Source organism: Schistocerca gregaria, chromosome 4, assembly GCF_023897955.1.
Source record: "Schistocerca gregaria isolate iqSchGreg1 chromosome 4, iqSchGreg1.2, whole genome shotgun sequence".
NCBI lineage: Eukaryota > Metazoa > Arthropoda > Insecta > Orthoptera > Acrididae > Schistocerca > Schistocerca gregaria.
In genome coordinates, this window is record NC_064923.1 from 461,715,022 (window position 1) to 461,740,035 (window position 25,014).

Genomic DNA, 25,014 nt, shown 5'->3' on the forward strand with positions numbered 1-25,014 from the left:
TACGAATCTTCTTATTTGTTAAATGAATGAAATGGTCGTATACCATTCATGGTTGCGAGTCCCTACCTGGGGAAGTTCGGCCAAAGAGCTGCAAGTCTTTTGAGTTGACGCTGCACTGGCCAATTTGCGTACCGATGATGATCAAATGATGAGGACGACACAATACCCGGACCCAAAGTGGAAGAAACCGATCCGGCAGGGAATCGAACCTGGGCCTACTACCTGGCAGTCAGATGTGATGACAATTCAGTTAAGGAGACGACCTCTTGATTCTGTTCTCGACATCGGTTGAGGTGTAATATGTCATGCATATTACGCGGTCGTATTCCCTGCATCACTGGAGTAAGTTGCAACGCTCTGCACCTAAAGGCCTCTGAACTGTAGCTCTAATATAACAGTGTGTAACATACTGTAAGTATGTCGGTGAGAGGAAAACGGCGTTCTGTAGTCGAGTTTCTAACTATAGCAAATATCCTCCAATTGAAGCTCGTAGAAGAATGAAATCGGCACGAGCATTTCGGAAACTGCACGATTTGTCGGGTGGTCGAGGAGCGCTGTGGTGAGTCTTCAACACTCGACCAAACCAAGGTGAAACCACGTCCAGACGTCGTGGGAATGCGCGACCACCCCTCATTAACCCAAGTCGGACGTTGTAGGTTGGGAAGACTGGTAAAACAGGACAGGCGGCGAACTGTGGCGAAATTAACATCAGACTTCAATGCTGCGCAAAGTGCAAGTGTGTCTGAATGCACAGTGCACCGAACACTCCTAACGATTGGCCTTCTCGGCCGACAACCCCTGCATGTGCCAATGCTAACACCACGACATCGGCAACTATTCCCGTTCTTGTAAAATTAGGCCTAGATGTGCGACTGTAGGAGCAACAAGAAAAATACGCTTTTACACTGTATTCACCTTATTTTATATTACACTACTATTCGTTACAAAAATCAAATTAAACATATCATTGATACGAACTAGAAACGTTAAAATTAGCATATAACCTCCTGTTTATGTAATTACGGGAGTAGAATTCAATTTCGCAAGCATACTATTTCCTGAATTGGTAACGTCTGCTTGTGCAACATCGACTAAAAGCCTCTAAGCAAGTCTTCCGACTTTTATACCCTAACGTCATGTAATTTGTGCAGAATGGGTTCCCCGAATATTTTTACCTCATGCGTGAAGGCCTGCGCATGCACATTCTTATCTTGTCTGAAAACTGACGTGTTCAGACAGTGTAGCCCTCTTCCTTCTCTCCCTCATTTCCAGGGAACATGATCAGGAAAGTGTGTGTGTGCTCTCACATTACCTCAACCCTGCGAGAAAAAGGTGACGTTGAGCATTAAATTTTAAAATTAGTGGTAGGAAACTGGATTGAGTGAGGCAACATCTGTGCTAGCCTGAGCGGTATTCCAGCCGCATACGTTTTGGAGGACAGACCTCTTTTTTGCTCGTCACTCGCGACACGTAGCATTATTTCCCATGAGTTCACTGTGGACTTCTGAATAATTTATAAATAGCCAGGACTCTGATTACTTTCTGCCAGCAGTTCCGCAGAACTTATGATTTTATCGCGTAAAGTGGTCTGGAAATCTAATTTTGTACGCTGAGGCTTCACACAAACACAGTTTGCCAGTGAGGGACGTAGAATATTTCTGCTAGTAGCTGACACGTGGTTCAAATGGCTGTGGAATTTAACATCTGAGGTCATCTGTCCCCTACAACTTAGAACTAATTAAACCTAACCAGCCTAAGGACACCATACACATCCATGTCCAAGACAGGATTCGAACCTGCGACCGTAGCAGGTTCCGGACTGAAGCGTGTAGAGCCGCTCGGCCACCGCGGCTGGCAGTAGCTGACACTTAGATTACAGTACCGTGTATTGGTTCACTGTGCAGCAAAGAGGAAACAGCTTTAGACATCAATATTATTGTCTTAAAGTTTTGCTATTTGAAAATCTCGTCACGCTGTGGTCGGCTTACACGGAGTTTGCCGTCAGTCATTCAGTTTACTTGCGTTTACATTTTCATCTGTCACTGAGTGGTCTTTATATGTGCAGAGTTACATTATTGTGTTTTGTTTAGAAGATAAAGCAGATAAATTTAAAGGTTTGTCTACTGTGTTGTACTGGGAGAACACACCAAGATGCAGCGGAAATACTGAAGGAACTGCCCATACTATGTTTGTCCGTCAGTCCTGAACTAATGAGATTATTACCAGACAGAATTGACAGAGTACGTCGAAAAAGCTGAAAGAAGGGCACTTCGTTTTATACACTCCTGGAAATGGAAAAAAGAACACATTGACACCGGTGTGTCAGACCCGCCATAATTGCTCCGGACACTGCGAGAGGGCTGTACAAGCAATGATCACACGCCGTGCACAGCGGACACATCAGGAACCGCGGTGTTGGCCGTCGAATGGCGCTAGCTGCGCAGCATTCATGCACCGCAGCCGTCAGTGTCAGCCAGTTTGCCGTGGCATACGGAGCTCCATCGCAGTCTTTAACACTGGTAGCATGCCGCGACAGCGTGGACGTGAACCGTATGTGCAGTTGACGGACTTTGAGCGAGGGCGTATAGTGGGCATGCGGGAGGCCGGGTGGACGTACCGCCGAATTGCTCAACACGTGGGGCGTGAGGTCTCCACGGCACATCGATGTTGTCGCCAGTGGTCGGCGGAAGGTGCACGTGCCCGTCGACCTGGGACCGGACCGCAGCGACGCACGGATGCACGCCAAGACCGTAGGATCCTACGCAGTGCCGTAGGGGACCGCACCGCCACTTCCCAGCAAATTAGGGACACTGTTGCTCCTGGGGTATCGGCGAGGACCATTCGCAACCGTCTCCATGAAGCTGGGCTACGGTCCCGCACACCGTAAGGCCGTCTTCCGCTCACGCCCCAACATCGTGCAGCCCGCCTCCAGTGGTGTCGCGACAGGCGTGAATGGAGGGACGAATGGAGACGTGTCGTCTTCAGCGATGAGAGTTGCTTCTGCCTTGGTGCCAATGATGGTCGTATGCGTGTTTGGCGCCGTGCAGGTGAGTGCCACAATCAGGACTGCATACGACCGAGGCACACAGGGTCAACACCCGGCATCATGGTGTGGGGAGCGATCTCCTACACTGGCCGTACACCTCTGGTGATCGTCGAGGGGACATTGAATAGTGCACGGTACATCCAAACCGTCATCGAACCCATCGTTCTACCATTCCTAGAGCGGCAAGGGAACTTGCTGTTGCAACAGGACAATGCACATCCGCATGTATCCCGTGCCACCCAACGTGCTCTAGAAGGTGTAAGTCAACTACCCTGGCCAGCAAGATCTCCGGATCTGTCCTCCATTGAGCATGTTTGGGACTGGATGAAGCGTCGTCTCACGCGGTCAGCACGTCCAGCTCGAACGCTGGTCCAACTGAGGCGCCAGGTGGAAATGGCATGGCAAGCCGTTCCACAGGACTACATCTAGCATCTCTACGATCGTCTCCATGGGAGAATAGCAGCCTGCATTGCTGCGAAAGGTGGATATACACTGTACTAGTGCCGACATTGTGCATGCTCTGTTACCTGTGTCTATGTGCCTGTGGTTCTGTCAGTGTGATCATGTGATGTATCTGACCCCAGGAATGTGTCAATAAAGTTTCCCCTTCCTGGGACAATGAATTCACGGTGTTCTTATTTCAATTTCCAGGAGTGTAATATTAGGAAATATTTGAGAGCGTGTTATGAACACACTAAACGAATGGGGTGGTGATTATAAAAACAATGGTATTGTTCGCTATGGCGAGATGTTTGATGACATTTCACTTACCATCTTTCTACGCCAAATATTTCGTTGTCTCCCACCTGCATATGGAGAAATGACTATCGTGATAAAATAAGAGAAATAAGAAAGCGCAAGAAATATTTTTCTTTCGCAAACACACACACCCTTTAAGCCATGATATGGTGCATGGCCGACGGTGAGTCGTATTACCGCCGGTCAATCCTTTTGCCCTTCCTCTCCTAATAGAGCGAGAGAAAAACGACTTTTTATATGCTTCCATTATGATCTTGATTTCTCTAATCCAGTCTTCGTGCCCCTTACGCGGGATATATTTTGATGGCAGTAGGGTTGTTCTACACTACGTCGCTAAAACCGGGGTTCTGAATTTTCTCAATAATCTAACAACATGCCTTTTAATTGTTTCGATGTGTTTCTTTAATACAACCTGATGGAGATCCGAAACAATCGAGCAGTACTCAAGAAAGGGCCACACCAGTGTTCTGTACGCGATTTCCTATAATGACGATTTTCTAAAATTCTACAAATCGACTGAAGTTGACCATTCGCCTCGTCTGCAATCGACCTCATTTCTCTTTGCAGCGTTCAACCTATATATACTCGTATTATCGATGTCACAGTATCAAGCAGCGGGCACTAATACTGTATTCGAACGTTGTAGGATATTTTCTTCTGCTCACATCCATCAGTTTTCATTTTTCACCCTTCAAGAAAGCTGCCATTCATCACTCTACATAGAAGTTCTGGCCAAGACAGCCTATTCTTTCCAACAGTCACTTGTGGACGAAGTTATGCCGTAAACTGCAGCGTCATCAGAAAACAGTCGCAGACTGCAGCACATCTTTTATGTGTACATGAAACAAGAGCAGTCTTATCAAACTTTCCCGGGGGCGCAGCCCAAAATTCTCCCGCGGTAAGAAAATTGGTACCGAATCCTCCCAAGCCCTCAATGGTCTGAAAAACGATGGGGCCGAATCATCCCGTTTGAAGCAGGTAGCAATTCTAAACGTTAAGAATACTCCAAGCAGGCAAAGGAAAGCATATGAAGTTACAGTAGAAGATATAAAAATTTTTCGCGTGTATTTTATGTTTAAAGTTTTATCTTTTATCTGATTCAGATATTTATTTTTAGAAACTGGAATCATTTATAGCTTTGATTTCTTCGTGATTAATTTATTAAAATAATTTCGCAGCACATATTCTATCTCAGTGTTCATTTTATGAATTATGGTTACACTTACAGCTTTCATTATGCCCTCTTCAAAGCCAGAAGTCTGTTGAAAAAATCAGTTGATGGCGAAAAATTCAAACCTATGTCACTACATTTATCAACAACGCTCTGAAATACATACTGATATGACGAAGTTTTCTTGTCGTTCAATAAAGAGACGACAAATGGAATGTAATGGCCATTAACTAACCCAAGTATCGTAAACAGCTGACAAAAAGCTTTGGACAGCACTTGAACGTACCATCAACTTATATAGATTCACACGGCGTTAATGTTTTAATGTTTGCAAAGTCACAAAATATGATCACTTTTCTCTCGGTGTTATTTACTAATAAACACTTTGTCCTGTCTGTGATTTCCACAACCAGCATGTTGATAACATCATGAACATATGCAACATTCGTGGGCAGTTTTGGCAGAGTTTAGCGAATAGATTTACGAAAATTGTAGACATCTCTCGCAGTTATATCTTGCGTATCTTCTCGTTTTAACTTCCGGTAAATTATTTTTCATGGTCTATCACAAGTGTCTTCTGTGGCTTGTCTGTTTCCGTCTTGCCTTTGAATTTTGTTATGAGGCATTTATTCACGGTTGTGCTCTTTTTGACTCTTGCCATTAATGTTGCACGTCCATCGCGCTAGGCCTACAACGATCTGCCGCAAACTGCGAAGTGGCCGCAAGCAGCTGTGGTCATTAGCGCAGACCATGGTCTGTAGCTTTGGGAGGATTTGCTCCTGTTTCGTGCTTACCTACCTGATTTCGGGAGGATTCGGGGCTGCGCTCTTCCTGGGGCCCTCCTGACAAATTTTGTCATGACAAACTGCCTATTCGTTTCTGTCTCTGGTTCTTGGGCCGAAGTTCGTCTGATGATTTTACTGACGTTTCGCCAGCACGAGTGGCTAGCACGGTGAAAGCTTCACCCTCCATTGCCGATGGTGATCTGGAGCCAAGATCGCGGCCACAGTGTACCTGGCTCGTCAACGTCCGAGGGCTTCTCCGCAGTCACTTTCGTTGCGGTTCTCCCATTCCTCTGCGACGGTCGTTCGCTGCAGTACGTGAAGCCAGCATCCGTTTACCTTAGGGCTTTCTTCTTTCTGGTTGAAGCTATTCCAGTGTTTTTGTATTTCTACAGCTTCTCTGAACAAGCGAGTGTGATAGTGCTTCTCTACAGCCAGAATTTCCGTGTCGGCGAATTTTATTACGTGTTCGGTCTCATTTAGAGCGTGCTCTGCCACAGCCGATTTCTCCACCAGCCCAAATATGCAATGTCGCTTACGTTCTTTCATCCTGGTGTTGATTAATCGCGCAGTCATTCCGGCATAAACGTTCTGCATGTGCATGGTATGGGATACATTCTCGACATTGCTAGTTGGTGCCTTTTCTCCTTTGCCGATCTAAGACATTCTTTGATCTTCCTTGTTGGTTTGAAAATCGTCTTTACGCCGTGTTTGCGCAAGATACGGCTGATACTGGCTGTCACTTTTGGAATGTATGACAGAAAGGCCGTACGCGACATTTCTTTTTCTGACCTCTTACTTCGCCGACTATTTGGCTCTGTTACACTTCTAATATAATTTGTGGAGGACCCAATGCTCCTCAAAACAGTTTCCAGGTGTCGCATTTCGTATCTGAGATGCTGTGGCTCACATATTAGTCCTGCTCGCGTCAAGAGCGTATTAACCATGCCTCATTACGGGGGCACGGGTTGTGGTTTGATAGTTTGGGCAGGTATAGGTCCGTGCGTGTCGGTTTTCGGTACACACTACGTCCAACGTTTTCGGCATCCCTTGTGCGCAGCACATCTAGAAATGGTAGTTTTTTTGTCCTTTTCTACTTCAATGGTAAATTTAAACCAACAAGGAAGATCAAAGTGTGTCTTAGATCGGCAAAGGAGAAAAGGGACCCACTTGCAGTGTCGGGAATATACCGCATGCCATGCACATGCGGAAAAGTTTATGTCGGAATGACTGGACGATCAATCAACACCAGGATGAAGGAAAATAAGAAACATTGCAGCTTGGGGCACGTGGAGAAATCGGCCGTGGCAGAGCACGTGCTTAGTGAAACCGACCATGTAATAAAATTCACCAACACGGAAGTTCTGGCTGTAGAGAAGCACTATAACACCCGCTTGTCCAGAGAAGCTGTAGAAATACAAAAACACCGGAATATCTTCAACAAGTAAGCAGAAAGTCTTAACAGTTTTGTAAACTTTGTCTCCGCAGAACAGTTGCCGTCCATCATAACGTAATGCGTGCTGTTACTTACAGGGTCGTTGGTAGGTTTTCTGCAGCCCTAGGCAGAAATGACAAATGACGCCCCTCTTTTTTTATTACCATCGGTCTCCCCAACAATATCACCTACCCCCTCCCTCACTCCACCACCAAAAACATCCTACGGTGGAGAAATGCTCCTCTCGTGTGACACTACTTGTAAACATTATTAAACTAAGGCGACCAGGCGTTCTCATCTTCTGGGAACGGTTCTCAGTTTTCAGGCTTTCTCCTCAATTTCTTTAAGACCTATTGATGACAACAAATGCCATCCGTTTCTTATATTTCATCCTCAGTTTCTGAAGTTTCCTAAAGTAATTGAAATAGAAAGAATGTGCAGAACATTTTAAACTATCACTCAACTGAATGTACCAGTGCAACCGAACGTCGCATTTTTCCCATAACTTAGAAATTATACTATACTGATGGGAGACACTGCGAAGCATACAAATAAGTCATCTGGATAATCGTGGTGTTATTTCGTTTCTGATTTAATTTAAGTATTTTCAGAATGAGAAGCAAACCTCATCTTCTTGATCATCCACTTTTATGCGAAAAAAATATGTCTTTTCTGCATTTTCTGTTGAGACTTTTACAACTTTTAGCTACTGGACTCTGATCATTCCAAGTTCGGATACCGATGAGGCGTGGATGTTGTTTTTTGTCGAAAGGTATTGACACTTTGCCTTCCTTTCGCCGCTCGCAAAATTTTGCCACCCTAGGTGGTCGTCTAGTCTTGCCTAGTTGTAGCGACAACCGTGATTACTTAAAAACTCTTCGAGCTATTTTCACTTATGTGAGACACTCTTCTTTACGCTCTGGCTTTTTGTTAAGAGACAGGAGTGTGGTACGAATTGGTGTTCATTGGTCCCAAGTGCCATTAGGGAACGGTAGAGAAATGTTCTAGTAGTCATTCTGTGTACACTATGCGATAGACCTGAGTGTGAATGGCAGATCTATTGCCTAGATGCTAACACTGATATAATCTAGAAATTCGCCGCGTGTGTTAGGGACGAGAGTCCTTGCAAGCGAACCTCAAAGACACTGAAGTATTTTCCAGCCAGCATCCGCCTCATCAATCACTCACCATGAAGAGCCTCCGCGACGTGGCGTTCCTCCGCAGCTCCCGGAAGGCGTCTGCTGCGCTGACCTCCTTTTGCGTGTTCTCCTCCAGTCCCCTCTGGATGACCTCCAGCTCTGCCTGCACCTCCTCCTCCGAACTCTTCCCGCGCAGCCTCATCAGCGCCTTGGTCGCTTCGTCCTTGCGATGCTTCGCCAACAAGAAGTACGGACTCTCCGGCATCCACCAGAAGACGGCCGCAAACAAGACCGGCCAGACCATCATGATTTCGGTCACCGTGAAGAAAGACAGTTTTGGCCCAACAGCGGTCATCAGCAGGGAACCGAGTCCCGCCATCGTTGTAGCCATTGACACCAAGAATCCTCTGATTCGGTCCTCGGCTATTTCAACCAAGTAAACGGGTCCCAGCTGCGGACAAACACAAAATAGTCCACAAGTCACTTCATTTTCTCAAGGCGCACAGCTCCAGAATCATTCATCATAGAAAACAAGCTAATGTGGTTTCGGAGAATTGCTGACGAAAAGAGAATCGCAACAGCAAGAAGGAGTTTTGCGACATAAACGAAAGTCGGTAGATGTTGCTACATCTGAAACATGATTTCTGCTCAAATTTAAGAGCGGTGACAATAGGGCCACTTTGAGGACACAAATCAGGTTTACTTTAAACGTTCGTCAGCGGTAGTTATCTTTGAGACTGGACGTAGTGAGATGACATTAATCAAGAATACCTCTAAGGCCATTATCAACAGCTCTCTGACTTTGAACTATGTCATGAAATAGGGCTACTAGGAGGCGGGTATTCCTTCTGCGATACTGCAGAAAGGCATGGCAGGAAAGCAGCCACTGTAAATGGTTACTGGCAGCGGTTGTCAAGAGAATGTACGGTCACAAGAAATCCGGACTCCGGCAGGCTACGTGGCACCTAACGGGAGGGAAGACCATAGTGTTGGGCGTATGGTTCTTTAGCTTCGTACTGCATCTACAGCAGTAATACGAGCAGCAGTTGGCTCCACAGTGACACAACGAACTGTTTCAAATCGGTTACTTCAAGGACAGCTCCGAGACAGACGCCCTGTAGTATACATCCCACCGACCACAAAACACCGCCATTTGCGACTTCAGTGGCGTCAAGTGAGAGCACACTGGAGGGCAGGGTGTTTTTAGAAGAAGGATGGTTGTGCCTCAGCTGCTGCGTGCTAGACACACTGGAGTTATGGTCTGGGGTGCGATTTCGTACGACAGCAGGAGAATTCTCGTGATTATACCACGCACCCTGACTGCAAAATTGTACGACAGTCCGGTGATTCAACCTGTTATACTTCCAATCCAGGGGGTATTTTCCAACAGGATAATCCTCACCCAAAATACCGCTGTTGTAACCATACGTGCTCTACAGGGTATTGGCGTGTTCCCTTCACCTTCTTGATCACCAAATCTGTCTACAATCGAGCGCATATTGGATATCACCAGCCAACAATTCCAGTGTCTTCCTCAAACAACCTTAGTTGTTCCTTTATTCACCAAGTGCGATAGGTACGGAACATTAGCCCACATCTGGCATGCTGCACCTGTACAACGCAATGCTACACCCGTTATTACCGCACCATCAGTTCACATCTGCAATGACTTCTCCTGCGTTTACAGTAATGTATGATCTTGGAACTTTAATCTCTTAAATGTTAGCTAGATAAATGTATTTGCGAAATTTCATTACTGTACATTTAATGTTTCTTGGAGTCGTAACTATTTTCGACAGTCTATATTGGAACTTATTAAAACTTATCGTTACTAAGGATCGAAAGAAGATTGGCTTAGTGTTTCCAGTCAGAATTCTTAATAGAAACTCTTTTCATATGTGGGTAGATTTATACCAAATAAAACAGTAAAGAAATGAAGTGGTACATTAAATAGCCCTGAACACTGTTGCAGGAACAATGATGAAGTATGCAAAAAAGAAAAGGAAAAATCCCCAAGATTGCGGAAGTCTTATAGAAACTCGAATTTTAGTACGAACTTCAATGCAAGGTATTTTTAACAGTTCCCACAAAGGAACTCTGTAAGGACATCTGGTAAAAAATCCAAAAAGATTATGGCTGCATGTGAAGTAGATCAGCGGCAAGACACAACAACTTCATTCCGCGATGGCGATGCTATTGTTATCAATGTCAGCGTCACTAAAGTCGCGTTACTAATTATGGTTTTCCGAAATTCCTTCACCAAAAATGGTGAGGTAAAGATTTCAGAGTTTGAGACAAGAACGGCCAGCATGGATAACTTGGAAGTAGATATCCTCGGTGTAATGAAGCATCTTGAATCTCTTAAACCTCTCGTCCAGTCCAGATTGCATACCACGTAGATTTCTTTCAGCGCATGCTGATATCCTAGTTCTTTAGTAACAAATCAGATACAACCGCTTTCTCGATGAAAGATCCCTACCTAAAGTCTGAAAAGATACGCCGATCGCTCCAATATTCAACAAAGGACTTACGAATAATCCAGGGACACCGCGGTATTACAGAAATCGATTTGCAGTAGGGTTTTGCAACATATACTGAACTCACACATTTCGAATTACCTCGAAGAAAACAATTTATTGACAGATGGACAAAACGAATTCAGAAAATATCGTTCTTGGGAACCTCAACTAGCTCTTTATTCTCACGAAGTAATGAGTGCTGTCGACAAGGGGCATTGGCCAAAAGGGTATTCCGAGCCAAGAGATGTCTACTACTACCAAACAAAGGCCTACATTTGAGGAATAAGTTTCTGCAAATGTACGGTTGGAGCACAGCACTGTATGGAAGTGAAACATGGACTGTGGTAAAACCGAAACAGAACAGAACTGAAGCATATGAAATGGGATGCTACAGACGAATGCTGAAAATTAAGTGCACCGATAAGGTAAGGAGTGAGAAGTTCTACGCAGAATCGGAGATGAAAGCAATACGTGAAAAACTCTGTGAAGAAGGGACACTATCATAGGACATCTGTTAAGACATGAGGGAATGATTAACATGGTACTATAGGGAGCTGAAGAGGGCAAAAACTGTAGAGAAAGACAGCGATTGGAATTCATCCAGGAAATAATTGAAGCCGTAGATTGCGAGTGCTACTCTGAGATGAAGAGGTTGGCAAAGGAGAGGAATTCGTTTCGGACCGAATGAAACCTGTTAGAATATTGAGGACTCCAAAAAGAAAAGGTTAAAACCTGTTTGGTCGCGGACCCAGAAGAGGCACTGCTGGCGATGTTGTGCTGTTAGCAAAGGCTCCCACGACTGTGATCTTCTGCCGTAGCCCATTAATGCCAAATTTCGACGCACTGTCCTAACTGGCACGTTTGTCGGACATGGATTTCTGCTGTTATTTCACTTAATGTTGCTTATGTGTTAGCACTGACAACTCTACAGAAAAGCCGATGCTTTCGATCGTTAAGTGAGGGCCGTCGGCCATTGCATTGTCCTTAGTGAGAGGTAATGCCTGAAATGTGGTATTCTTGGTACATGGCACACTGTGGTACATGGCACACTGTGGATCTCGGAGTGATGGATTTCTACAGAAAGTCTCATGCGTCTGACTCCAGCTGTTCCACATTCAAAATCAGTTAATTTCCAGCGTGCAGCCTTAATATCGTGGGAAACCTTTTTACCTGAACCACCTGAGTACAAATGATTGCTTTGCCAGTGCACTGCCATTTTATACTTTGTGTACACGATGCTACCGCCGTCTGTATACGTGAATATTGGTATCCCATTACTTTTGTCACCTCATTATACTATTAGATATGAGCAGGAGAGGTTGACATATGAGATAATGCAAGTCCTTGAGTAGAAGAGAACCTGAGGACATTGGATCGAAGAGGTACAAAAGACATGGAAAGAACGGAAATGCAGGGTGACTTACAAATCTGGTATTAAGGCTTTTTGGGATGCCCAGTAGAGAATTGGCACCAGAGCAAAACCACCATCACCAGAAAAGTGAAGAGGGCTGCAAAGTATGTGAGTGAAGGAATGTTGGACAGGGGTAAAGAGCGGAACAAAAGAAACTGGCCTGTAAGAACGTGGTCCAGAAATGGCCGAACAAGAGGAAATAAGTCGTAAATACGGAATGAAACATTGATGTCGCCACCCCTTGAGAATGTGGCAGCAGGAAAGACACTGGCAGACTGCTGGGCACTCACAGGTAGGATGATGCTCGTGCTGACGCTGCCCACCACGATGGTGGCGAGCAGTTCCCCGAAGGTGGTGGCGAACCGCTGCCACACAGCGACGGTCAGCAGGGGCAGGGCAGCGAACAGCAACGCCCATCGGCGGCCAACAGTCTCCACGAACACGCCGAGCAGCAGAGTGGGCGGCACCGAGGCGAGCAGCCCCACGGACGCCAGCCACGAGCCCTCGTCCTCCGTGATGGGGATGTGCGACGTGTTCTTCTGCAGCTCCGGGATTATCGGCGAACTCCAGCCGAAAAACATGCCGGCGTTGAGGTACGCCAGCGACACTACCAAAAGCATTCACAGATCACATCTCCATGCACTCACTCTCATAATATGGTATTTTAATAGTACACAGCCAACCACTGGATAGTACCATATCTAACCAAATCAGTTCAGGAAGTTGTGTGTAGATTTTTGTCCATTCAGTAGGTGCCATAATTTTCACAGATGATACCATTATCATCAACGAACCCGAGCACTAACAATTCAACCAGTGTACTCCTGGGACCTAATTCTGACTAGGGAGGAATTACGTATGCGGTTCCCCAAGGTTCAATCTTAGGTCCTCTATTGTTCCTCATGTATGTAAAAGATCTTCCGTATAATATACAACAAATACAATTAGTTCCTTCAGCAGATGACGTGACTATTGTAGTCAATCAAATCTTACAGAAACAGAAGGAATAGTGAACATTGTTCAAAGGTTCAAATGACTCTGAGCACTATGGGACTTAACATCTGAGGTCATCAGTCCCCTAGAACTTAGAACTACTACTTAAACCTAAATAACCTAAGGTCATCACATACATCCATGCCCGAGGCACGAATCGAACCTGCAACAGTAGCGGTAGCGCGGTTCCAGACTGAAGCGCCTACAACAACTCGGTCACAACGGCCGGCAAACATAGTCCTTAGAACTATTATTGACTTATTGTCTGTGAATGGTCTCAACCTCAGTTATAAAAGACGCAACATATTCCGTTCCACACATCTGCACTATGTGATGAAAAGTATTCGGACGCCTTGGACCACTGAACAGTGGGAAAACGTTGTGTGAAGTGACAAATCACGATACATAACGTGGCGATCAGATGGCAGGGTATAGGTATGGCGAATGCTCGGTTAACGTCCTCCGCCAGCGTGTGTTGTTCAAAATGGTTCAAATGGCTCTGAGCACTATGGGACTTAACTTCTGAGGTCATCAGTCCCCTAGAACTTAGAACTACTTAAACCTAACTAACATAAGAACATCTCACACAGCCATGCCCAAGGCAGGATTCGAACCTGCGACCGTAGCGGTCACGCGGTTCCAGACTGTAGCGCGTAGAACCGCACGGTCACTTCGGCCGGCAGCGTGTGTAGTGCCAACAGTAAAATTCCGAGGCAGTGGTGTTATGGTGAGATCGTGTTTTCCATGGAGGGAGCTTGGACCCCTTGTTGTTTTGCATGGCACTATCACAGCACAGGCCTACACTGATGTTTTAAGCACCTTCTTGCTTCCCACTGGTTAAGAGCAATTCGAGGATGGTGATTACATCTTTCAACACGATCGAGCACCTGTTTAAAGCGCACGGTGTGTGGCGGAGTGGTTACAAGACAATAACATCCCTGTAATGGTCTGGCCTGCACAGAGTCCTGAGTTGAATCTTATACAACATCTTTGGTATATTTTGGAACACCGACTTCGTGCCAGGCCTCACCGACCGACATCGATACCTCTCCTCAGTACAGCACCCCGTGAACAGTGGGCTGTCATTCCCCAAGAAACATTCCAGCACCTGATTGAACGTATGCCTGCAAGAGTGGAAGCTGTCATCAAGGCTAAGAGTGAGCCAACACCATATTGAATTGCAGCATCTCTAGAGGAGGGCGCCAGGAACTTGTAAGTCATTTTCAAGCAGGTGTCAGAATACTTTTAATCACATAGTGTAAGTGTACTACACCAGTGATAAGTGTAACGCATGGTGTGGAAATAATAAATACACTGGGAACTTCAAATTCTTAAGTGTCCACATTCACGAGAACTTAAACTGAAAAAAATCACATTTTGGAACTCCTAAAACAACTCAATTCAGTCACATTTGCACTAAGAATGATTGCAAATTCTTGGGAAAAAAAAATCAGTATGATGACCTATTTTCCATATTTTCATTCAGTAATGTCATATGGAATAATGCTCTGGGGTAACTCATCTTCACCAAAGAAAGTCTTCATTGTGCAAAATCATACTGTAAGAGTAATATGTGTTGCTCGCCCACGATCATCTTTCAGACGTCTATTTAAAGAGATGACCACTCTGACTACTGCTTCACAGTATATTTATTCCTCCACGAAGTTTGTTCTAAATAATCCACTGCAGTTCAAAAGGAATAATGATATAAGTAAATGAAATACCAGAAGAAAAAATGACATTCACTACTCCACTTAAGGTTTTGTTTTGCACAAAAAGGAGTGCACAATGCAACAACAAAAGTATTGGATCACTGACTCAGTGATTTAACTGTGTAACAGAAAACAAAGTAAAGCCTGATAACAAGCTGAGGAAGTTTCTCCTGGACATCTCCTTCTATTCCATAGAATTCTAATGTGTAAAATACCATGGATAGGAATTACTAATTCACATCTACAAACCTTTTTTTCTTTTTTAAAATATATAAAAAACTTAGAAATGTTGAGAATAGAATCCTATGTAAAATTAAATTGAGAAGTGAATGTAAAATGACTAGTTCTACATCACTACTATCTATCGTGCAAAATGATACACGGAACATGTAACCAACTAAATTACTAAGTAATTAATTAACTTTGTCAAGACCGACAAGTTGGCAGGTGCCACTTTACTCAGAGTAATCGGTAAGTATTTTCAGAGTTGCACAAGACTGTGACGTGAAAACTGCAGTGGATAGGACATCTCTCCACATTTTTAATTCACGATAGAAGTGCTCAGTATGGGTACCGTTAGTGATTTGGCAAACATCAACACTTGTATGCAATTAATTGAAATCGATGAAAAGAACTGTCTGGTAATGTGCCGCAGCAGCCCACTTTGGAAATCTGTTCACTAGTTTGCCTATCTGTAGGTTTGAAATGATTAGTGTTCTGATACACCTGTCCCTAGAACGAATACACCCGCGCACATAGTGAGAATCTAAACTTGGAGAGGTGCTCTGTACACTGATATGTGCCGTTTTCTATAGGTCTTGTTGTTTTCAGGTAGCATTCTCGTGAACCTTCTGCGATACTTATGAGTTACCTTCAACCAGAGACAGAAATTATTTCTTCCTTAATGCAGTGGGGAGCTGAACACAGCTTGTAAGCAGAATACACGAGCTAAAAATATATTTAATTGAAGAAAAAATTTACTCACCAGCATGAACATGTCTGTAAAATGGGGAACGACTCTTGAATGCAATTTGTCTGCATCGTGGACATATTTGGGTGCATGGTTCGGAAACCAGTACATCGAAAGCGGGGAAGGAAGCTAGCCTAGACATCTGGCAGTAATGTAGGCTATCGAAGATCAGCTGAAGAGATGTGGTTATCGAGGAAGTGTTGCTCAAAATTGATGAGGTGAACCACATATCAAAGGTATCCAAATGAGACGAGAGGAACTCGTAAAACTTATTGCAAGAGGCCAAATCATCAGTGGATTAATAACAAAGGGAATTACTAAGAGATAGAATTTCAGGGAAACGTCCAAGTAGGTTGCATGTGCAGCAGACCATACATATTGTGTCATAGCAGAAATCGGGAGAGTAGAAGGGCATGCTGAGGCACCTACCCTTAAATTTATTGCAAATAGAAAGCGCACTTATACTCTAATAGGGAGTAGCATAGTTTATTGGACTCTTGTGGGATTAAGAGAAGAGGTGAAGAACTTGCAAGAGGGCGGGTGCTTTTCATCATTGGTTCGTTTCTTGGCAATAGAGAAGGTTATCAATGTCCAGTGGCAGACACTATAGTCAAGGCGTAGCACATTGGTTTAAATTATGACGGCATGTCATCCAAGAGCAGTTAATTAGTGAATACTTCTTTGATCATATTGCTGAGCGATGGCCTCTCTCGGCATGGCAGTGGAGATACATGACTGACCTAGCAGTTAACGACAAAGTAGGGTGGCGTAAAAAGCACGAGAGAGTCATATAGATGGGAGCCACTAGGCGTTCAGTCACAAGAAACTACATGTGGACTGCGTTGGCACCACAGGAATCGACGCCCAGTCCGTATGGGAGGTGAAATTACCACTCATTCGTGCCTCGATGCTGCAGCCTGGACTACTGTCGATGCAGAGGAAAGATGGAAACCAGCCACTGCCGGTGGTGACACAATTACCACACAAGTGATACTCTAACCGCGGCTGTGTTGTGGCCTACATGATGGAAGATGATGTCCTCTCAAAAAACTGGCAGGCCAAGCCGACAGTAATACCTCCCGTTTTAGACATGCAGATACAGTCACCACCTGCTGCCATCTTCGAAATATGCTTTATACCTGTCACGTGCGTCATCTAGCTCCCCCTACCAAATACAGCCGTCCCTACCCACGGAACTACTGCCTGTGCCTAAACCAGATGCCAGATTTGAATTTGAAGTGGTCCTCTCCGACTGGGGAATCATCTGCTGGCTGACTTCTGCGGATATTAGTGTACCTACGTCGGCCTGACTATGTGTAGAGCCGTCGCTTGCTTTGTGCAGGCATACTCTATGTCGCTGGCTTTTCTTGTGCTGGCATACACTACTGCTGCTCGCTTGCCTTGCGTGGGCACACTCTGTCACTGCAAGCTCCTTTTGCTGTTGCTCTCCTAAGAGGTCCACGTTTCAACGATGTGTGCTCAAGTGTCTCCAATTTGAATACGCAATTTCGCAGCTAACAAAAGACGCTTTATGGAGTCCAGCACAGTGGCATGCCATCTGAGTGTCTGGGAGCAGATGTGGTACTACACTAGAAGGGTGCTGAGGAGGTAACATTGGCTGAGCTTCTGCCTGCTGGATGAGGCAATGGCATATGCTCAGTGTGACAAAAGGCTGCTTGTGGGCTAAGACAGGCGCATGTGTGGGGCTGCTGACAAACACCTAGCAACACCGCGACATATTTTTGTGTGGAATATGTGAGTATATGAAATAGCTGTACCTATGACTTTCCATCATCCTCCTGGATCCATTAACCTGTCCATCATGACAGAAATGGTTTCTGCCAACCACAGTGAGAAGGGACCAACTGTATTAGGGAGGATGACAACACCCACAACGGGCAGGATCGTCATCACTGAATGGTGAGTGGAGTGACTGTTGTCTGTTTCTCTCTCTCTCTACTCTCTCTACTGCTTTGTTTTATTAACAATTGTGATCATGGCTATTTGTGGGTGAAGTTTGTGAGGCCAGATAAATGTTAACACTCTGTCGATTTTATGGGAATACCAGAGGCCTGTGCCAAATGAGGTACATGCCGGGTAACTCGTTGGGCCACAGCGTGCTTTCTATAGAATGAGCCCCAATAATGTGAGACATGTGTCACGGATATGTCCACTACGCTAGGCAGTACAGTGAATCCAGATAGCTGATGATTAAAGGTAACGACTCAAAGCAATTTTTTGGTGTCACAGTAAGCTACATATTTTTTTTTTTTCGTTTTCTTCCTTGTAGTTTTGTTTACTTGATATATGTCACGCAGCGTTTGAGCCGAAAACATTGGGGGTTATCTCGCAAGAAGTCGTGCCGTCCTTGTTAGAGTAAGTAGTTAAACTGAAAGCAGACAATACAGAATTCTTTAAATTTGTGAGAGAAGATGGGGCTCTGCCTAGTTGGACTGTTCCCACATTAGATTCAGCTAACGCTAGTCCGGTTAGTCCCTTTGTGGGTAAAGCAACGGTGCATGTGCTAGCGTTTGTAGATAAATTAAAAGCAGATGTTACAGAATTCTTTAAGCAGTTTAAATCTGTAAGAAAAGATGGGGCTTGTGCTAGCGTTTGAAGATGATCTGTTGGCAGCTGTAAAGCTGGTTTCTGGATATATGAGCTGTTGTTACAGATGAGAAAATTGTTCTTTATAGTTGAGGCAATGACATATGTTAGGTACCATGAGGATTTAAAGAATGCACTGATGTACGAGGAACTCAGAAATTGTCTCATACCATCTTATAAGAAGCAAAGTACCTCCACATTCTTTCGTGAAAAATTCAGTGCCGTGGTGAAGATTGAGTATCTCCTGCATACACAATGGAAGATTAATGTCATTGTATATCAGATAATGAATAATGAGAAAGTGAATACAGTTATCAGAAATCGGAACATGGAGCAACAGCAATATACCTAAAGGGGGAGGGGAGAGTTGGTGCGATATTCCTTGGTGGCGTGGTGACTATCGGACGGTACGTGAAGGTTTTGGAAGATGATTTCATCCCCACTTTTCCAAAGTGACCCTGATTTCGACAATATGTGGTTCATGCAAGAGAGAGCTCGCCTCCATCGATACAGGAGAGTGTTTGGTGTCCGGGAGGAGCACTTTGGGGACTGCATTCTGGCTCTGGGGTACCCAGAGGCCACAGGGACGGACTCGATTAGCAGCTATATTCTCCGGATCTGAACACAAGCCACTCCTTTTTGTGGATGTATGTTAAAGACAAGGTATAAAGCAATAACACCAAAATCATTGCTTAGCTGAAAACAGCCATTCAGGAAGTCATTGACAGCATCGATGTTTTGACACTTCAGAATTTCGCAATTCGTTTGGCCACACCATCGCCAATGATGGCAGGCATATGGAACATGCCGTAACCTAAATCCGAATACCTGTAGTGACTTTTACGTGTTGAATAAACAGTGTGCACGCCATAGTTTGTAGCTAACTTACGTTTATTCGATATAGTTCAACAATTGTCACGCTGTATGTAGATGTAGATGATGGCTGACACACCTCGCACGAAGGCTCCCAGTGATGTGATTTGTTTTCAATGCCTGAAGTCCATCAGATAACAACTTTCAGTCTGAGTGGTACATCATCTGTTCAGAGTAGATTAGATTTCGTCTGACAGATAATATTTACGATAGCGAGTTTGATAATGACCGTTGTGGTGTATCACAATCTAATTTCTCACGCTTGTTTGTCAGCAACAAGTGACCCAACGTATGCATAAATTCTGTTTGTTGGAAACGCTAAAAAATCTATCATTTTTCTATTAACGAGATGAGGCATTGCATTGTACTCTGATGTATGACTTGTATTACCAGTTTGTAGCCTCTTAGTTTACTCACGTAAATAACTGCACATATCATTTGAATGTAAAGCATTACCTTTTATTTTTCGCGAACGAATATAAGAACTTTCGATAAAGAAATTGGAAGGCGTCACACTAGACATAAAATTATTGCAGCAAATATTAATAAATCTAAGCATGTTAGGAAGTTCACATGTACGACTATATTCTCACAACACACAAGTATACAAATTTTATCACTGCCACATAGTGTTCGCTCCTCCCCCCTCCCCTCCTCCCAACCCCCAACACCTCCCCCCCCCCTCACTTTACCTACAGTGTGGAATACCCGGTACGTGTTGGTAGTTAAACTTGATTCTGAGAGCGGCTATGGTTTTGGTCGATGGTCTGGTCGCTTGCGTGTCCACAAGTTGTGAGGCAGCGTCCGTTGGTGTCTTTAAGTACGATCCGGTGACTGTGGGCAGCTTGTGGTGCAACGTGCTGGCGCGGAGCCCGGCACCATTGATGATAAAATCCCCGCCGATTTGACGTTGTCGGTGGGGACGGGAGGTAACGTAGACGGAAGGAAAATAAGAGTAAGCATATGGGGCGAATGTGATACTTGGAAGAGAGCTAGCGGATTAGAACTTTTGCCAGGTAATCAAACGGACAACAAGCTGTAGTTTCAGGTGTAATGGAACAGATTATGAAAACAGAAGTTTATGGAAGAAAATTAGGAACACTGATTGACTGTGGGAGTCACCTGTGCACAGTTGCCAACAACGTATACAACTCATTATTAACAGAGAATGCAGAAACCCCAAGTTAGTTACAAGATTCTAATATCTGTGGGAATCAGAAGAAAATGAACTAAATCCGTATAAAGTGTGTTCAAAATTTAATGGCATTGCAACGTTGGTACCAAGAAAAGCAGAAAAATGGTTGAAGTTGATAGGAAAGCATAAACAGGTATTCAGTTAAAAACCAAGGGTCTTAAAAAGACCGCCTTAAAGGATCAAAATGAAACCGCACAAACCATGTTTTGTGCCTCCATTTAAAATACGTCAAACAAGGGAAGAAGCTGTCGATAATGACCTCTAAAGGATGTTGCCGTTCAGAGTACCTGAACGAATGAGCCAGGAATCAACTTAACAGCCCTCTGACGATCGTCGATAAAAAGAACGGGTAAGTGAACTTGGTTTTAGATGTGAGACAAGCGAATAGGTATTTGAAACTGAAAGAGACCGAGCCCTAAATATGGAAGAGGTACTTCGGAGGTTTAAAGGGGAAAAATCTTTACAAGCTTAGATCTGACGTCAGGCTATCGTCAAGTGTTGCTGTGTCCTGAGTCAAGGCAGCTCACAACCTTTTTATATGAAGGATGTTGTTAGCAATACCGAGAGTTACCTTGAGGGTTGAAAGCATCTCTTTCGGAGTTTTATACGGACATCGTACAGTTACTGTGTTAAGCAGTACTGAAGAAAGTAACTGTGTACGTTAACGATTTGCTAATTGCAGCATAGACTGGAATAAACATTTACAAACGTTAAGGGGAGTATTTTAGATGTGTGCAGCGGCAGGAACGCGACTACATTTTCAGAAAGCAGAATTCAGAAGAAAAGAAATACAATGTTTACGACATATGACCAAATATAACGGGATAAATTCAAAAATGGACAAAACGAAAGAAAATAAGGAATTTACCTTCCAAGGAATAAAACTAATTGAAGAGTTTCCTCTGACAGTGCGGATTTTGTAGACTGTTTCTAGATAACTAGATACTGGACAGCGGTGTACTGCACGAGCTGCTGAAAAATAACAAAGTCTCGTTGTGGTCCGATACGTGTGCCGAAGAATTCCGTAAAATCAAACTTGGGCTATGTAATGCTCAGATATTGGGTCATCCACGTCTGTGCAATGTGTTCTATGTATGATGTGAAACATTGGATTATGGTGTGGGAATCAAATTCTATCAGAAGGACGAAGGAAATGAAGAGGAGGTAATAAAGACCATTGGTTTCGGCAGTAGGATGTTATACAGCCATGTACTCTGTAACGGAGAAAGAGGCGTTAACCATAGTATTCAGATATGAAAAATTTATATACTATCTGGCCAGCCGAAAAGCAAACGTAGTGATTGACCACAAAGCCCAATCATTTGTATGAAAATTAAACTGAGACATGGAGGGTTAACCAGATGGACGTTAGCGTACAAAGAATCAAATTTTGATATGTAATATATCACAGGAAGCGAACAGGTAGTTCTGGATGCACTTTCAAGATTGTCAGTAGGATTGCACGAATAGGTACCTGAGGTGAGCACATAAGAGACTGTGTGCTTAATAAAGGGAGTGTCACACGAAAAAGTTATAAAATCATGGCAACGGGATGTTATAAGAGAGAAAAATTGAGACCAAAAATCGAAGTTAATTAAAGGAAAACGCAATAGCGCTGGGGAAGACGGTATGAAGAAAATCTTCTTGATATATGATTCATTAATATACCACAGATCAAGGGAAGGTAAGGAAGAATGAAGAGTATGCATCCCGGAGGAAAAAACTGACGAACTTGTTAAATACACACACCTAAGCGGCGGACATTTCGCTCTCATTGTCGATCAGTTATAAACAGATTGTTGGTTCCTCACTATGGCCAGATCAGTGAGCACGACTTCACGGACTTGTGATATTTAACTGAAAACAATAACAGTAATGGTCCAGCGCAATGGTTACATGTATGCAGTATTATTTAAAGAAACCTGAGAAATAATTGCCATGGTTTTGCTAGGCACTTTGCCGAAGTCGGTATGGGGGATAACTTATTTGGTAGCAAGTATTAAATTAGTTTCCCGCTGTGTAATGTTATATCCGCTTAGGAAAGCAACGGGACGCAACAAGCCTGAAAGGGCGGTGAAAGATTAGTTTAAAAATGTGTGTGTACCAAAAAAGACAGTGAATGACAGTGAGAGTCAATTTACCAGTAAAACATAGATAAACGCTGTGAAACAACACAATATGAAACCAGTATTTATATCCAGGTACAGAGCATCCTCGAACGCAACAGAAAGAGTTATAAAGGAAACTAGTAGGCTATGTAGGGCCTACTGTCATAACCAAAATAGGAAGCATACGAAGTGGACGAGTATCTTCGAAGATTATGCACCCCACAACTCTACTGAACGTGCTTCTGTGGAAATTTTAATGGAGATGAGGCCAGATAATTTGATAAGAGAAGTACTGAAGAACGTGTCAGGTGAAAACATAGCATGGCAAGAATTACTGGAAAAAATAGAACAGACCCTCCTCAACAAAGCTGAAGGAAATATGAAACAGTATTATAAAATGGTGTATCCGATCATGTATCGAGTTCCGGATCTAGTGTTAACACGAACTAACGTTCAGTCTACGAAATATGGCCATGAAATAACGAAATTTCCTCATTTATGCAAGGGTCCTTATAAAGTGGTCAGCTTCACACATTCTGGCACATTGGAATTGGACGAATATCACAGTGAGGCCTTCCATAGAGGTGAACAAGTAAAGAAACGATATTATGACAACGAAACATATCTGAAACGAAATTGTGATATTTTGAGGAACGATTAATGTAATTTGTACATGTATTACTGAGTGTGTAAAGTATAAGTGGATTAAGTTTGACACGAATAGCCAGTGCCATTAGGATAATAAAATGTATCTGTTAGCACTGTGATAGATTAGTTAAAATTGTGGCCTAGCATATTGTGGACGCATGTTACAGCATGACGCGCTATTTAGCTTGTGACGGCTAGGAAAGAAGTGAATGTAGACGCATCGCATTGCGCTTCTCATTTGTTAGCAGACACTCATCGTCACCAACAGTCAGCGGCGCAGTCCAATTAGTGGCTATACGGAGCAGGAGCATCGCAAACACTATAGCGGCAGCAATGCATTACAACTGAACTGTGAGAGGCAGGAGAGCGGACTATTCGGTGGGACTCAGAGGTGCTTGGAGAGGTCAGAGGCTGCAGTACTGCGAGTCACCTCCAGATATCCATAGTCGCAGACAGCAAGACGGCGTCGGAGCAGCAGCGGCGAGTTCGGAGGTCTTTGGGGTTGTGGCAGAGTTGTCTCCAGGGGGCAGCAGCAGCAGCGTAAGAACCTTCACGTTGGCGAGCAGAGATAGCCCTGGGTACCCAGCGGCCGTGGTTCGGCGAGCGTCAGCAGAGATCGGGGATGGTGAGAGGCAGAGAGGGAAGAGGACACTGGGGTCAATGCCCCGGACAGCAGAGCGAATTGCTGATGGTAGCTGCCTAGCCACTACCATTAGACTTGTGCGTAAGCATGAGGTCGGCGCTACGTCGGCGTAGGTGATATCGTGTGGAGGCGTGTACAAGACTCCTAATAATCAATAAAACCCAAATGCCTGGTAATAATAATCTTGAATTTATTGAAAATAAATAAATAAAATAAAATAAATATAAATGCCATACCAAGCTAAATCAGATTTTTGGCAAATTTAAATTTTTGTACGGCTATATGTTTCTCATTTTCATTAATGAGTTTGACAGTTTCGTTAACTTTTAAATAATATGGAGCAATAACTGTAAAGGGACAGATTTATTTCACAGTTCTGAAAATGTATTTTTAATTCATATAGTTCCGATGTGCATGTAAGCCTTTCGATCGTATTTGTAAATAATAATCACATATATGAGTAATTTTACCGTATTTGCTAGTTGAATTACTATATATATATATATATATATATATATATATATATATATATATATATATATATATATATATATTGGACATCTGAAAGTGATTTAATTTATGTCAAAAGGACTGTATTTTAAAATTTTTTAAACTTTTGTGTTGATCCACAGATTCATATCATGTATAATTGTAAAATGTTCTTCAAAAGTTAGGAGGTGTGGCTCATAGTATGAGTGGTGTTGTCTTGTTAGTGTTTTCAACGTTATTTATCCTTATGTTACCAGTGCAGTGAGTTGTTCAAATTTGGGGGAGGAGAAGTTTTCTTCCACTCCATCACCTCAGGTAGGTTATTCTTCTTTCTTTTTTTTTAATTAATTTTGATTATATTTAAGATGGAGGATGTAAGGTTACAGATATCGTTACTTTTTGAGTATTGGTATCTGTAGCTTACACCTAGCGGCCTGGCGCAGGAGCACTGCCTGCAGGGAAATCCCAATGATCAATAAAAGAGCCTCATTGCCAATCGTTGTGGGCGGCAGTG

At 43.7% G+C, this 25,014-nt stretch overlaps 1 protein-coding gene across 1 annotated transcript in view; it reads right to left on the reverse strand.

The window, feature by feature from the left end:
- LOC126267156 (facilitated trehalose transporter Tret1-like) overlaps window positions 1–25,014 on the reverse strand; it is a 43,226-nt gene that overhangs the window by 15,662 nt on the left and 2,550 nt on the right. Inside the window, exons 2-3 of the mRNA XM_049972099.1 lie at window positions 12,553–12,869; window positions 8,382–8,783 (exon numbers count right to left, since the gene is read on the reverse strand). Coding sequence (XP_049828056.1) covers window positions 8,382–8,783; window positions 12,553–12,869 — 719 coding nt within the window. The remainder of the gene's footprint in view (window positions 1–8,381; window positions 8,784–12,552; window positions 12,870–25,014) is intronic.